A 14,844-nucleotide genomic window follows, 5' to 3' on the forward strand; every position below is an offset into this window, starting at 1 on the left:
CCGGCTGCGTCTACGCAAGCAAGCGGGCGTGGAACGGGACAAATGTGGCACTTGGCGCTGTGAAGACGGCAGGTGGTAAAACGGAGCAGAAGTCCCTTCCCCAGTGTCTCACTTAACGACGCACACTTGGGGCTGATATTGCACGGAGGGAACGGGGGTGCGGGGGGGGGGAATCGGCCTGTCGTCTCCCTACCTTCACGTTGTCCAGGACCACCAGGGGTCCGTTCACCCCACACACCGTCCGGTATGCTGTGGAGAAAGGAAATTATGGGTTGGCAGAGAGGCTTGGGATGGAAAAGAACCAGCCATTTCGTTCTGAGCTGGAAAAAGGAACTTGTACATTGCAAGCATTTACAGGGAGGCCCTTACGGAAGTCATTGAGGTTTAGAGGCTGCAAGGCAGTTCGTAATTTTAAAAAAAACCAGAAACCATCATTCCATCTTTGGCATCTGCCAACCCAGGTAAATTCTTTCATTTGATTGGTGGAGAGAGCCTTAGTGTGCTTTCCAAAGCCCCGGAAGAAGGCAGGAGAAGAAGCAACGGATGGAAACTCAGCAAGGAGAGAAGCAACCTGGAATTAAGGAGAAACTTCCTGACGGCAAGGACAATTCACCAGGGGAGCTGCTTGCCACCAGATGTTGTGGGTGCTCCATCACTGGAGGCTTTCAAGAAGAGATTGGGCAACCATTTGTCTGAAATGGTATAGGGTCTCCTGCCTGAGCAGGGGGCTGGAATAGACCAGGGCTTTTCAACCAATGGTACCACACCTGTGGTACATTGGCACCTGGCAGGTGGTACGCGACCATCCTAGAAAAGTGGTAGCGGGGGAGGGGAATGAGCTGAACCGGTGTCAGCACCGCACAAGCCTGAGCGAGAGACGGCTGGAGCTGCAGGGCTGTCAGGGCTCAGCGGAAGCACCGGGATCAGTGCCAGGATCCAGCTGGAGCTCAGCGCTGATCCTGGCGCTTCTGAGCCCAGAAGAAGCGCCGATCAGCCGGAATGTTGCAGCATCTCCAGGGTCTTGTCATTTACATTCAGACACTTGGCAACTGATTCATATTTATGACGGTCACAGTGTCCCAGGGTCATGTGAAGGGACCAAAACCTGCTGCAACCACCCAGCAGATGGGGGGGGGGAGAATAAAAACCAAACACCCCCCCACCCCACCCCCGGTGCCAATCCTCAACAGAAATGCTCACAACAATGAAAACCTCGGACAGGAGGAAGAGCGCCGCCGGGCGGGCAGGCAAGCATCTTGCTCGGCTGTGGCTTGGGGGGCACTTTTTTCAGTGACATTGTAACTTAGAACTGTCCGTAAGCGAACTGTTGTAAGTCGAGGACTACCTGTACCTCATCACTTTTTTTTCTTTTTTGGGGGGGGTCATCAAGTTTTTGACACCTTGCTAGGCGCCTGGTGGTACTCGGATGCTGCCATATCCTAAAAGTGGTACAATGGGTGAAAAGGTTGAAACGCCCTGTCTTGAAAACCTCCAATGATGGAGAACCACCAACGTTTTGAGGCAAGCTGTTCCACTGGTCAATTGTCCTCACTCTTAGGAAGTTTCTCCTTAATTCCAGGTTGCTTCTCTCTTTTCCCGGTGTTTTTCTTCCATTTTTCCTTCCCAAACCTCTTTCGGCAAAGCTTTTCAGCGGCCTGGGAAGGCCACCAGGATGGGAGCGGGCCCTCCCGCTACACTTGTTTTGTGAAAAGCTTCACAGACGAGTGGCCATCAGCTGCAACTCAAGAGAGCGAGGTCCAGAGATTGTGTCACCTCTTCGACTTTCTCTCCGACCTTCAACACACCATCTTGGAAGGTTTTGCTTCCTCCTCTTTGGCCCGCCCAACCAGCTGCGGAGCTGGAGTCCCTTCCGAGGAGATAGACGCGTCCCCTGGGTTTCCACCAAGGTTATCTCCTGGTTTGGTGCTTTTTCAGGAGGCAACTGGACTTTCTTGTTTTTCCTCTGAAGACATTTCATGTCTCGTCCAAGAAGCTTCTGGATATGGCGGGGGGGGGGGGGAAGAATGGAAGTTGTTTTCGAAAGAGGGGTCAAAAAGGCCATCTGTGTCAAAACTGAACAGCCTTCTTTCAATTCAGGGGGGTGGGGGGGAAGAATATGACATCCTTTATCTCCCATCTATAACACACGGTCCTTTCGGCAGTTCCAAGAAGGCTCCACGCCCATTTGCACCACTCAGGTGACCCCGAGGACACAGACAAACCTCCAGGTGGCCTCAGCGACTCTCTAAAAGAATTGCAAACGACCAGCTCTCTGCAAGGAGTATAAATCCTCCCGTCCCCCACCATCCAGTCAGAGCTGAAGAAGCTTCCTGGATGAGAAGCGAAATGTCTTCAAAGAAAAACAAAGGAAGTCCAGTTGCCTCCTGAAAATGTTCCTTTAGGATATTCCTTCCTTCCTTCCTTCCTTCCTTCCTTCCTTCCTTCCTTCCTTCCTTCCTTCCTTCCTTCCTTCCTTCCTTCTTTCCTTCCTTCCTTCTTTCCATCCTTCCTTCCTTCCTTCCTTCCTTCCTTCCTTCCTTCCTTCCTTCCTTCTTTCCTTCCTTCCTTCCTTCCTTCTTTCCTTCTTTCCTTCCTTCCTTCCTATCTTCCTTCCTTCCTTCTTTCCTTCCTTCCTTCCTTCCTTCCTTCTTTCCTTCCTTCCTTCCTTCCTTCCTTCCTTCCTTCCTTCCTTCCTTCCTTCCTTCTTTCCTTCCTTCCTTCTTTCCTTCTTTCCTTCTTTCCTTCCTTCCTTCCTTCCTTCCTTCCTTCCTTCCTTCCTTCCTTCCTTCTTTCCTTCCTTCCTTCCTTCCTTCCTTCTTTCCTTCCTTCTTTCCTTCCTTCCTTCCTTCCTTCCTTCCTTCCTTCCATCCTTCCCCGCCATCCAGTCAGAACCTTCCTGGATGAGAGGCGAGACGCCTTCCAAGGAAAACAAAGGCAGTCCGGTCGCCTCCCGAAAAAGCACGTTTGGGCCAACCGTGATCTGGAGAGGATGGAGAAGCTCCGCAGACATTCCGTTTTTTGTTCGGCGAAGGTCAGCGAGAGAGCTCCCGAGGTAGCCCTCACCGGCTTCCCATGGAGGCCTCTCTTCAAGGCCCCCCTCCCCCTCCCGCCGGCTTCCCGTCAACTCCATGAGGTCTGACATGCAAGCCACCATTTCTGTAAAGGTTGTGACCCGCCCAGTGGGCTCCAGTTAGCCCGGCCTGCTCAGCAGACACATCTGTGCTGTGGGGCCTCAGCAGAGGGCAGAGGGCAGGAAGAGCAGGCCTCCTCGGCTGTCCTGAACGCTCAGCGTCCGGTCTGCGTTCGTGCAGCGCCTGGAAGAGCTGTTTGCCTCGGTTTCCCTTTTGCAAAACAGAAGGCAGCCACGTTCAAAACACCGCAGCCTCCTCTTTGGGGAAGCCACCGGGCATCTGCCAAGCTTGGGCTTCTCCGCCAGGTCTACCCGGCTGGTCAACCAGGGCTTTCCTCCCCGGCCACGGCTTGCTTGCTTGCTTCCTGCCTTGGCCAAACGTGGTCGACTTGCGTATAATTGAGGCGGGATTAGCACTCCTCTCCCCCAACAGCCAGATGGGCACACAGCTGCCCCGGGAATTTGGGAGACATCATTTGCCTCGACAGCCCAGCGACTGGGGGAAAGGTCAGCTTCGCACGTTGCGAAATGTGCTGCTTGCTGGGGTTTGCTGGACCCCCAGTGAATGGGAAGCCCAGCCGTGGCCCCGCCCCCATCCCCAACGGCTCAGGGAGACGAACCCCAAAACCTTGAGATTAGGAAAAGGGGTGCAAAGTGCTAGGAATCAGCGGCCAGCCAGATCCAGACGTGCAAGTTCAGAGATATGCTGTCACCTGGAAGATCCTTCCTTCCTTCCTTCCTTCCTTCCTTCCTTCCTTCCTTCCTTCCTTCCTTCCTTCCTTCCTCTCTTCCTGGTTAGTTTTGCGGAGTGGCTAGGAAATTCCTGCTCTTTCCTTCTCTTCCCTCTGGGTTGGCACAGCTGCTCAGTCCTCTGCCCTCTGCCAGGGGCTGGTCGCTTCCCGTTCTCCGGCTTTTCCCCTACCAGCATTTAGCAGCCCAGTGAAAAATACAGGAAACCTTTCCTGCCCGTTGCTCAGACAGACAGACAGAGGACAGACAGAGGATGGATGGAGAGAGAGAGAGGGAGGGAGGGAGATATGGATAGATAGATGATAGATATGATAGAAGAGAGAGAGAGAGAGAGAGAGAGAGAGAGAGAGATGGAGAGAGATTTTAAGGTAAAGGTAAAGGTTCCCCCGCACAGGCGTGCTAGTCGTTTCCGACTCTAGGGGCCGGTGCTCATCTCCGTTTCAAAGCCGAAGAGCCAGCGCTTGTCCGAGGATGTCTCCGTGGTCACGTGGCCGGCATGACTAGACACCAAAGGCGCACGGAACGCTGTTCCCTTCCCACCGTAGTGGTCCCTATTTTTCTACTTGCATTTTTACGTGCTTTCGAACTGCTAGGTTGGCAGAAGCTGGGACGAGTAACAGGCGCTCACTCTGCTACGCGGCACTCGGGATTCGACCCGCCAAAGTGCCGACCTCCTGATCGACAAGCTCAGCGTCCTAACCCACTGAGCCACCGCGTCCCTTCATATATATATATACATACATACATACATACATACATACATACATACATATATATATATATATATATATATGTGTGTGTGTGTGTGTGTGTGTGTGTGTGTATGTATAGATGCGTAAATTTGATTGTAAATTTGATTGTCGCAGTTGCGACTACCGCCTGTGGATGGCCTGAGTTATATATATATATGAGAGAGAGAGAGAGAGAGAGATTATATATGTCGATAGATAGATAGATAGATAGATAGATAGATAGATAGATAGATAGATAGATAGATAGATAGATAGATAGATAGATAGATAGATAGATAGATAGATAGACAGACAGACAGACAGACAGACAGACAGATAGGACAGACAGACAGATAGACAGACACAAGCTATAGATGGATGGATGGATAGATAAATAAATGGTAGAATGACATAACGTCAATCAAAAGAAGGGAGGACTTGGCATCAATGTGGCTCCACTCTCCTGACCTTGGGCACGGCAGCTGATTTGGGATCCCCCTGAGGAAGCCCAACAGGTGCAGAATAAACTGTCCCGGTGTTTCTTCCACCTCCCAAGATGAAGAGCTGGATTCCTCCGCCCAGTCCGGCCTCAGGCTTCCCCAACCGGGGGCTTCCAACCAGACTGGGACCCTCATCTGAGAGCAACGCATACTTGAGAGTGAAGCCCCTCCTTTGCTGAGGGTATCGGGGAGACTTCCTCTCCCGGGGGAGACAGGGGCCATCAACATCTCTGCCTCCTTTGGAGAGAGCCCCCTCCCCACATTTGTTTAGGTTTTGGGTAGTTGCTACTTTGGGGGTCTTTAAGGGACCTGCAGATGTTTGCCTGAAATTCAGGGAAAGTGGAACACCTGTCCTGCAGGTGGTCTTCAGGACACCCCAACCCAGCCACTTTAGATTTCAAATGCTGACCTTGGAATTCCTACAGAGGAAGAGGAGGAGGCTCCCAAGTGGAGGGCCCTTCCTCCTCAGCCCCCCCCACCTTGTCCTCCTCTCCGTTGTCACTGTCTGGGTCCCTGCATGGCTCAAGCAAGTCACCATCGTCACCATCATCATCCTAACCCATCTTCCCTCATCATCATCACATTCGTGGTCATCTTCATCCCTCATCTTCATCACCCATCACCCCTCATCATCATCACCCTCATCATCATCATCATCATCATCATCCATCATCATCATGACCCATCTTCATCATCCATCTTCAGCCATGATCTTCATCAACTATCATCCCTCCTCCTCCTCCTCCTCATCGTTGTCAACTTCGTCCATCGCCTTCATCAACCATCATCCCTCATCTTCATCCAGCATCTTCCTCCTCCTCATTGCCCATCTTCATCATCCATCCTCCTTCTCCTCATTCATCATTATCGCCATGACCTTTATCATCCATCTTCAGCCATCATCTTCATCAACCATCATCCCTCATCTTCATCCAGCATCCTCCTCCTCATTGCCCATCTTCATCATCCATCCTCCTCCTCCTCATCCATCATTATCGGCATGATCTTTATCATCCACCTTCAGCCATCATCTTCATCAACCATCATCCCTCCTCTTCCTCATCATCGTTGTCAACTTCATCCATCGCCTTCATCAACCATCATCCCTCCTCTTCATCCAGCATCCTCCTCCTCATTGCCCATCTTCATCATCCATCCTCCTCCTCCTCCTCATCCATCATTATCGCCATGATCTTTATCATCCACCTTCAGCCATCATCTTCATCAACCATCATCCATCCTCCTCCTCCTCCCTGAGCTGGCAGAGGTCCAGAGAGGCCAATGGACCCCCAGAGAGCAGCCATCCAGATCCTGAAAGGACCCCCCCCCAAGAAAAGGGCCTCCTCCTAGGGCTAAATGGGTGGTTGGGGAGGGGTCCCGGGCCAGGCGGAGGGACCAGAGGAAGAGCTGGAGGACAGGCTTTGGGGCACAGAGGAGGGGGGAATTCTGTGTGTGTGTGTGTGTGTGTGTGTGAGATAGAGAGAGAGAGAGAGAGAGAGGGTCTTTGAACCTGCCCCCCCCCCACTCGTCCTCCCCCTCCCTCAAATTCTGGGCTCCTGCCATCCGCAGCCAGAATTAACCCTGACAATTGCGTGCTCCTGTGGGGTGGGGGGAGAGGGAGGGGGGGCCAGGAGCAGAGGAAATTGACCCAGCTGACAAAGAGGACAACCAGCTTGAGGACCCCCAACTCGCTAATTGCTTCCCCTCCACCAGCCCCCTCCCTTCCCGGCCTCGGCATCTGTTGGGTGGGGTCCCGCTTCCTTCCCAGACAGCCCTTTAAGGGCTCCTCTGCAAAGTCCCGTCTTGGGGCCTTCGCAGCAGCCCCTTAATTAGGCTGGAATACCCCCCCCCCTTTCCCTCCCCCCCTCTTTCTTTCTCTTTCTCTTTTTATACCTTTTTTCTCTCTTTTTTCTTTCTTTCTCTTTCTCTCTCTCTCTCTGTGTCTCTCTCCCTCTCTTTTCATACCTTTTTTCCTCTTTCTGCCTTTCTCTTTCTCTCTCTCCTTCTCTTTTTTCCCTTTTTTCCCTTTTTTCTTTCCCTTTCTCTCTTTCCCACTCATTCTCTCTCTCTCTCTCTCCTTCTCTTTTTTCCCTTTTTCCCTTTTTTCTCTTTCTCTCTTTCCCACTCATTCTCTCTCTTTCTCTTTCTTTTCTCTTTTTCTTTCACTCTTCTTCCCCTCTCTCTTTCTTTCTTTCTTTCTTTCTTTCTTTCTTTCTTTCTTTCTTTCTTTCTTTCTTTCTTTCTTTCTTTCTTTCTTTCTTTCTTTCTTTCCTTTCTCTCTCTCTCTCTCTCTCTCTCTCTCTCTCTCTCTCTCTCTCTCTCTCTCTCTCTCATTCTCTCTCTCTCTCTCTCTCTCCCCCCCCCCTTTCAGAAAACCTCCAGGGGGTGGGCATGTGCACACCTGCCGTCCTCAGGGCTCTTGGAAAGACTGTGGCTGGCAGATTCCTCGCCTGGATTTTAACCCAGCCTCCTCCTCTTGGACCCACCGAGGCGTCTCCAGCCTCAACCACTTCTCCCTCGGCCTCCTACACTGGCGTAAAAGGAACGCGGGGTGATCTACCATTCAGCCAGAAGGAAAAAAATACTTTTTTTCTTTCCCAATCTCTCCTCATTGTAGTTCCTCAGAGCTTTTCTGCCTCCGGATCATAAACATTTCTGACAGGTGTCGCCTCTCGCTCATTTCAAGATCCAGCGGCTAAGCCACCCAGGTTAGTTACGGCACCTCGCCAGCCCGGCCTGAATTCTGAATTCTTTCCAAATCCTCCGGCTATTTTATTTTTTATTTTAATTCCATTTATATCCCGCCCTTCTCCGAAGACTCAGGGCGGCTTACAAGCTTAGCAGTAGCCTTCATTCTATGTATATATGCCTGCTTATTAGGGCTTTCACACACACCCCCAAGCGGCATTATTACAAAGTCAGCTTAATTGCCCCCAACAATCTGGGTCCTCATTTTACCTACCTCGGAAGGATGGAAGGCTGAGTCAACCTGGAGCCTGGTGGGACGCGAACCTGCACTAATTGCAGGCAGCTGGAATTGTCAATGAAATCATTACGGACAGGGATAGCCCCCCCCCCCCCACAGGAGCCCCTATGCAATGATCCCCACACAGGTCAGTTCAAGGGGGCCGGGGGCCATGGGAGCTGTAGTCCAGCCCTTCCAGAGAGGGCACAAAGGCATCTCCATTTATTTTCCAGCCCGTATAGATACCCTAAAGCTGGGCAAATTTAAGACAGCTGGCTTTCAGTTCCCAGAATTCCCCAGGGGACAGGCGGATGATGGCGATAATATATGTAAGAAGGTTTAATTCAATTTATCTCCAGGTTAATTGACCAGTTTGGCTGAGAAGTCCAGGAATTGACCCAAAACACAGAGAAGCAGCGAAAAGGGCCGATGCTCCATTCCAGCTGTGTTCCTTTCCTCCTTTCTTAGACCTTGGCTTTGTCTTCCCAAAATATTGCAAAGGGGGACCTTGGAGGTCTTCTAGTCCAACCCCCCCCCTCCGTACAAGGCAGGGGCCTTACACCGGTAGTCCTCGACTTACGACTACCCAAAATTTCCATTGCTAAGCGAGAGAGTCACTAAGTGAATTTTGCCCCGTTTTACAACCTTCCTGGCCACAGTTGTTAAGCGAATCACTGCAGGTGCTAAGTTCCTAACGTGGTCGTTAAATGGATCTGGCTTCCCCCGTTGACTTTACTTGTCAGAAGGTTGCAAAAGGGGGATCACGTGACACACACACACACACACACACACTGCGACACTGCGACCGTCGTAAATAGGAGTCGGTGGCCAAGCAGCTGAATTTCGATCACGTGACCGTGGCGGGGATGCTGCCACGGTCGTGAGTGTGGAACGCAGTCGTAAGTCCCTTTTTTAAAGTGGTCTTGCAACTCTTTCGACGGTCGCTAAATGGACAGCCTTACAGAGATCGTCATTCAGGAGGCGAGGGAGGAACCCTTGCAGGGTCGTGCCGAGGAGTTTAACAATTATCTGTCGGACAAAATCACTCGGATTCGGACCGGTCTGGACTCCGACTGGGCAGAGTCTGGCGATCAGGACGCGGGTGGTCTTGTCGATATCACTTGGGAGGAGTTTGATTCTGTGACTCCGGAGGAAGTGGACAGGATTATGGGGAGACTGAGCTCCACCACATGTTTATTGGACCCGTGCCCTTCCTGGCTGACTTATGCAGCCCGGGAGAGGACACGCAGCTGGTTCCAGGCAGTTATATCAGCTTCTTTGAGTGAGGGTAGCTTCCCTGCCGTCTTGAAAGAGGTGGTGGTGAGGCCCCTCCTCAAGAAGCCTGCCTTGGACCCAGCTGTATTGAACAACTTTCGTCCGGTCTCCAACCTTCGCTTTCTTGCGAAGGTTGTTGAGAGTGTGGTGGCGCACCAGCTCCCTTTGGTCCTGGATGAAGCGGATTATCTAGACCCGTACCAATCGGGTTTCAGGCCCGGGCACAGCACGGAGACGGCATTGGTCGCGCTGGTGAATGATCTCTGGAGGGCTCGGGACAGGGGTCATTCCTCTGTTCTAGTCCTATTGGACCTCTCAGCGGCTTTCGATACCATCGACCATGGTATCCTGCTGCGGCGTCTCAGGGGATTGGGAGTGGGAGGCACGGTTTTACAGTGGTTCTCCTCCTATCTCCAGGGACGCTCGCAGTCGGTGTTGACAGGAGGGCAGAGGTCGACCGCGAGGTCTCTCGTTTGTGGAGTTCCTCAGGGGTCGGTCCTCTCGCCTCTCCTGTTCAACATCTATATGAAACCGCTGGGTGAGATCATTCGTGGCTTTGGAGTTGGGTATCATCAGTACGCTGATGATACCCAGCTTTTTCTTTCTACCCCAAACCACCCCAGTGATGCCCTCAACGTGATGTCCCGTTGCCTGGAGGCGGTTCGGGTCTGGATGGGGAGGAACAGACTTCAACTCAACCCCGACAAGACCGAGTGGCTTTGCATACCTTCATCCCGGGTCTATTCGGATATTCCATCTCTTTCTATGGGGGGTGAATTATTACCCCCCGTAGATAGGGCTCGCAACTTGGGAGTCCTCCTAGATTCGCGGCTTACCTTGGAAGATCACATGGTGGCCGTGACTAGGGGGGCTTTCGCCCAGGTTCGCCTGGTGCGCCAGTTGCGGCCCTATCTAAGCCGGGATGATTTATGCACGGTCACTCACGCGCTCGTGACCTCTCGTCTAGACTACTGCAACGCCCTCTACATGGGGCTTCCCTTGAGGACCACCCGGAGGCTCCAGCTGGTACAGAATGCAGCCGCGAGAGTTGTGTTGGGAGTTTCCCGATACTCCCACGTGACACCTCTGCTCCGTGAGCTGCATTGGTTGCCAGTTGTCTTCCGGGTGAGATTCAAGGTGCTAGTAATGGCGTTCAAAGCCCTCCATGGCATGGGGCCGGAGTACCTCAGGGAACATCTGCTGCCGGCATCAAGCTCCCTGCGCCCTGTGCGTTCCCACAGAGAGGGCCTCCTCAGGGTGCCACCGGTCAGAGAATGCCGTCTGGTGGCCCCCAGGGGGAGATCCTTCTCTGTGGGCGCCCCGGAGCTATGGAACCAGTTACCGGTTGAGCTCCGGACGGCGCCCGATCTGCGCTCCTTTCGCCGCGATCTGAAAACATACTTGTTCGAGCAAGCCGGCCTGGCCTGAGGGGGGATTGGTGGGGTTTTTATCATTTTTATTGGGGTTTTTATTATGTATCAATTGTATTTTAATCGGGCATGCATTTAATTATTTTTTAATTTTTGTAAATTTCTGTGTTTTATTCTTGCCCTGTACACCGCCCTGAGTCCTTCGGGAGAAGGGCGGTATAGAAATGATAATAAATTAAAATTAAATTAAATTCCCCATTGACCACGATAGCCGCCATCCAGGCTTAACCGTTATCCAGGTTTGCGCTCTGCAGGAATCCCTAGGAAAGCCGCATCTCTGCTCCCCTATAGAGCCACAGACTTTTCCGATGGTCCCTACCGGGCCCACTTTTCCAGCCCCTCCAGACCCCCCCTCCAGCCCCCACCCCACCCTGGCCCAGGCAACCTGCCCATTGTGCGATGTGTCACTTGTCAAACACATTGCCGGCCAAGGCAAGCTGGGCTGGTGAAAAGCACAGCGGGTGGCTGCACTACGCCACTAATTAGGGCCAGGGGCCGAGGGTTCCCATACACACCTGCATGGTCATGTGACTCGGGGGGGCAGCGGGGGGGTTTGTGGTACCAAGGGATGAACCGGACAGAGAAGGCTTTGCAAAAAAAAAAAAAAACCCCACAAAGGCTTGCCTGCCTAATCCCACTTGCAGGGTTGAATGCGGTGTTTTTCCAACTTGGCAAGCTTAAGGGAGAAGGACTTCAACTCCCAGAATCCCCCTCAACCAGCATGTTTTAAGAGTTGTGGAATTCAGCTCCCAGAATCCCCCCAACCAGCACTCTTTAAGAGGGATGGGCGCCAACTCCCAGGAAGCACTTTTTAAGAGGGATGGACTTCAACTCCCAGAATCCCCCAGCCAGCATGCTTTAAGAGTTGTGGACTTCAACTCCCAGAATCCCCCAGCCAGCATGCTTTAAGAGGGGTGGACTTCCTCCCAGAATCCCCCAGAAAGCATGCTTTAAGAGTTGTGGACTTCAACTCCCAGAATCCCCCATCCAGCATGCTTTAAGAGTTGTGGACTTCAACTCCCAGAATCCCCCAGCCAGCATGTTTTAACAGTTATGCACTTCAACTCCCAGAATCCCCCATCCAGCATGCTTTAAAGCGGGTGGACTTCAGCTCCCAGGATTCCCCAGGAAGCATTTTTTTTTTAAGAGGGATGGACTTCAACTCCCAGAGTGCCCCAGCCAGCCTGCTTTTCGATGCTTTGAGCAAAAGCGAAAGGTGAACAAAACAGCCTTGTAACTTCCTTCCTCCCAGGAACCCCCCCTCCCCCCCCCGTTTGATGTTGTGTCAGTTAATAACAAAACCTAGCAAGTCTCCGCCGTCCATCAGGCTGGCTGGTTCTTGCTTGAGCTGCTCCTTCCCTCCGGCAGGACCCGCTCAAGGTCACAGGGAGCTTCTGGATGACCACAAGTGACCCCGGGGCAAGAAAGCTTCAGGAAACCAGGAGCTGGTTTATTTTTCTATTTAGCGTGTGGCGTGTCATCCGCGCCCTTTCAAGGCCTATGAACGTTCCCCTTAAATTAGACACACAGGAAGATACCAATGTTAGAAAGATCTGCACAGCTGGTCCTCAACTTAGCACGCTTCACTTAGTGACGGTTCAAAGTTACAACGGCACCAAAGAAAGGGACTGGCGACTTTTCCCCCACAGTTGTAGCATTCCCGTGGTTAGGCGATCCTAATTCGGGGGCTTGGCGATGGCCTCGGATTTATGACGGTCGCAGCATCCCAGTGTGTGTGTGTGTGTGTGTGTGTGTGTGTGTGTGTGTGTGTGTGGCGTCACGTGATCCCCTTTTGCGACCTTCTGGCGAGCGAAGCCAATAGGCAAGCCGGATTCACTTAAGGACCATGTGACTAATGTGAGAAGTGCAGCAGTTTGCTTAACGACGCTGACAAGAAAGGTCGTGAGATGGGGCCAAACCCGTTTTGAGAAACGCCTCGCTTAGCGACAGAAATTTGGGGCTCCCTTGTGGTCGTATAGCCGAGGATTGCCTGCATTCAGACACCAATGTCTAGCATTGCAGGTGACCTGAGTTTAACGCGGGTCACCGAATCCCGGCAGACGTGGTGCGAGGTGCGAATCCTGTTCAGAGTCCCCGACTTAGCGGCCGCAATTAAGCCCCAAATTCCTTTATCTAAAGTGGTAGAGGTCTCCTGCCTGTGCTTGCACCAGAAGACCCCCGACTCTGTTATTCTTCCAACTCTGTTCTTCTTCTTCTTCTTTTTTTTTGGAAATAGACAGACTCCAGTGCCCATGCTTCTCACTGACCGGGGATAATGAGACCCATAATCCAATAACGTCCGCAAAACCCGCCTTTCACCCACTCTGGGAGAGCCCCAGCTGCCAGGAAATGCATGGGAGAAACAAAAAGGCCCCAAAGAGCCTTGCAAAGCAGCCAGGATTTTAGCATGGCAGCTGGGACCTCTGCCCGTGCACGCGGGCCAGGCAGATTTGAACCCGGCTCTTTTCTCCCCTTCGAGCAAACAAAGCCGCAAGTTGCTCACAACTAGAAAGGAGAGACTTCGCCCCTTTGTTTGCTCCCTCAACCATCACCACCCCCCCCCCCCAAAAAATATACTCACTCAGCCTCGGGTGGGTGACGTAGTTGCGGGTCACAGCTTGGAAATGTTCCTTGACCCCAAGACTGACCTCCACCTTGGTAGCCATGTCCTTAAACACACACACACACACACACACACACACACACACACGCTGGTTTGCAGGAAAGCGAGCGAGCGTCCAGCAGTTGGCCGTATTTATACCAGATCCAGAGGCCGGCAGGACAGCTCAGCCCTGCCCTGGGTGTGTGGTGTTGTACACACAGCCAGATCTGTTTGCTGTAAACTTGGAGGCGGCCGCAGGGCTGGGCGGCCGGTTAGAACGTTCCTGCCTGAGCTTGTGCGGCGCAGGTTTGTCCCAGCCAACAAGGCTGCAGTTTCTTAGCAACGCAGGACAATGGATGCCCGGGTTTCCTGCCCCTCGTTTCCCTGCTGTGCAAACTGCGTTTCGAAAACTGTGGTTCCTTTTGTGGCTTTTGGCAAAAAAGCCTTTGACGGAGGAGACTCTTTGAGGAAGACGTTAAAGCCATCGGAGGTGATCGCCTTCTCCGATTAACTCCTGCTAACTTTTTCAAAGTTGGCTGCTTTCAGATGGGTGGACTTCAACTCCCAGAATTCCCCTGCCAGCATTGCTGGCAGGGGAATTCTGGGAGTTGAAGTCCACCCATCTGAAAGTGGCACAAATCCTTGGCCAAGGAGACTCTTTGTAAAGGACCTTAAAACCAAGCTTGGGTGTGTGTGTGTGTGATAGTTTTGTTCCCTTCAATCCCACAACTGTCGGGAATTCTGGGAGTTGAAGTCCACCCATCTGAAAGCGGCACAAATCCTTGGCCAAGGAGACTCTTTGTAAAGGACCTTAAAACCAAGCTTGGGTGTGTGTGTGTGTGTGTGATAGTTTTGTTCCCTTCAATCCCACAACTGTGGGGAATTCTGGGAGTTGAAGTCCACCCATCTGAAAGTTGCCCCTGTTTTAGAAACTGCTCTGGATGGCAACGGGGCTAAAGCAGAAGTTTTCAATTGTTGGATGGAGGGTGGGGGGGCACGGTTTGCAGATAATTTTTCTGCTTGTGGGGGAGAGAGAGAGACAACAGTAATAAATTAACAGGGCTGCCTTCTGCCTTCTGCCTTTTTCCAAAGCTTGGGACTTTTTGTTAGCCAGAGGGAATAAGGACAACGCTCTTTTAAAACACGTCCTTTGACAGTGTCTCTCCACTTAGCAAATTTGGGGAAGAGAGTAGTGGATTGTGTCAATGGGATTGTGCAACCAAAGCTAAAATTCACAACGTGGTCTTGAACGCACGCCTAACGTCTGGACACACATCGAAGCTTGCAGCACTGGAAAAAAATAAATGTAATAAATAAAAAATAAATAAATAAACGTTTCACTCGGGGGGATTGAAAAGCTGATTGAGCTTGCCCACCATGAGTGGATTGTGTGGAGGCAGTCCTCAACTTGCGACCCCAGATTTCTGTCGCTGAAGACGGTTGTGTTTCACCCCATTTTAC

The 14,844-nt window shown here is 52.0% G+C and overlaps 1 protein-coding gene across 1 annotated transcript in view; it reads right to left on the reverse strand.

Annotated features, from left to right (window-relative positions):
* Positions 1–13,485, reverse strand: part of ATP6V1B1 (ATPase H+ transporting V1 subunit B1) — a 42,293-nt gene extending 28,808 nt beyond the window's left edge. The window contains exons 1-2 of the mRNA XM_081332858.1: positions 13,363–13,485; positions 194–249 (exon numbers count right to left, since the gene is read on the reverse strand). Coding sequence (XP_081188984.1) covers positions 194–249; positions 13,363–13,447 — 141 coding nt within the window. The 5' untranslated portion in view covers positions 13,448–13,485. The remainder of the gene's footprint in view (positions 1–193; positions 250–13,362) is intronic.
* Between the last annotated feature and the right edge of the window lie 1,359 nt (positions 13,486–14,844).

This window comes from Vipera berus (assembly GCF_964194415.1).
Source record: "Vipera berus genome assembly, chromosome: 7".
NCBI classification, from domain to species: Eukaryota; Metazoa; Chordata; class Lepidosauria; order Squamata; family Viperidae; genus Vipera; species Vipera berus.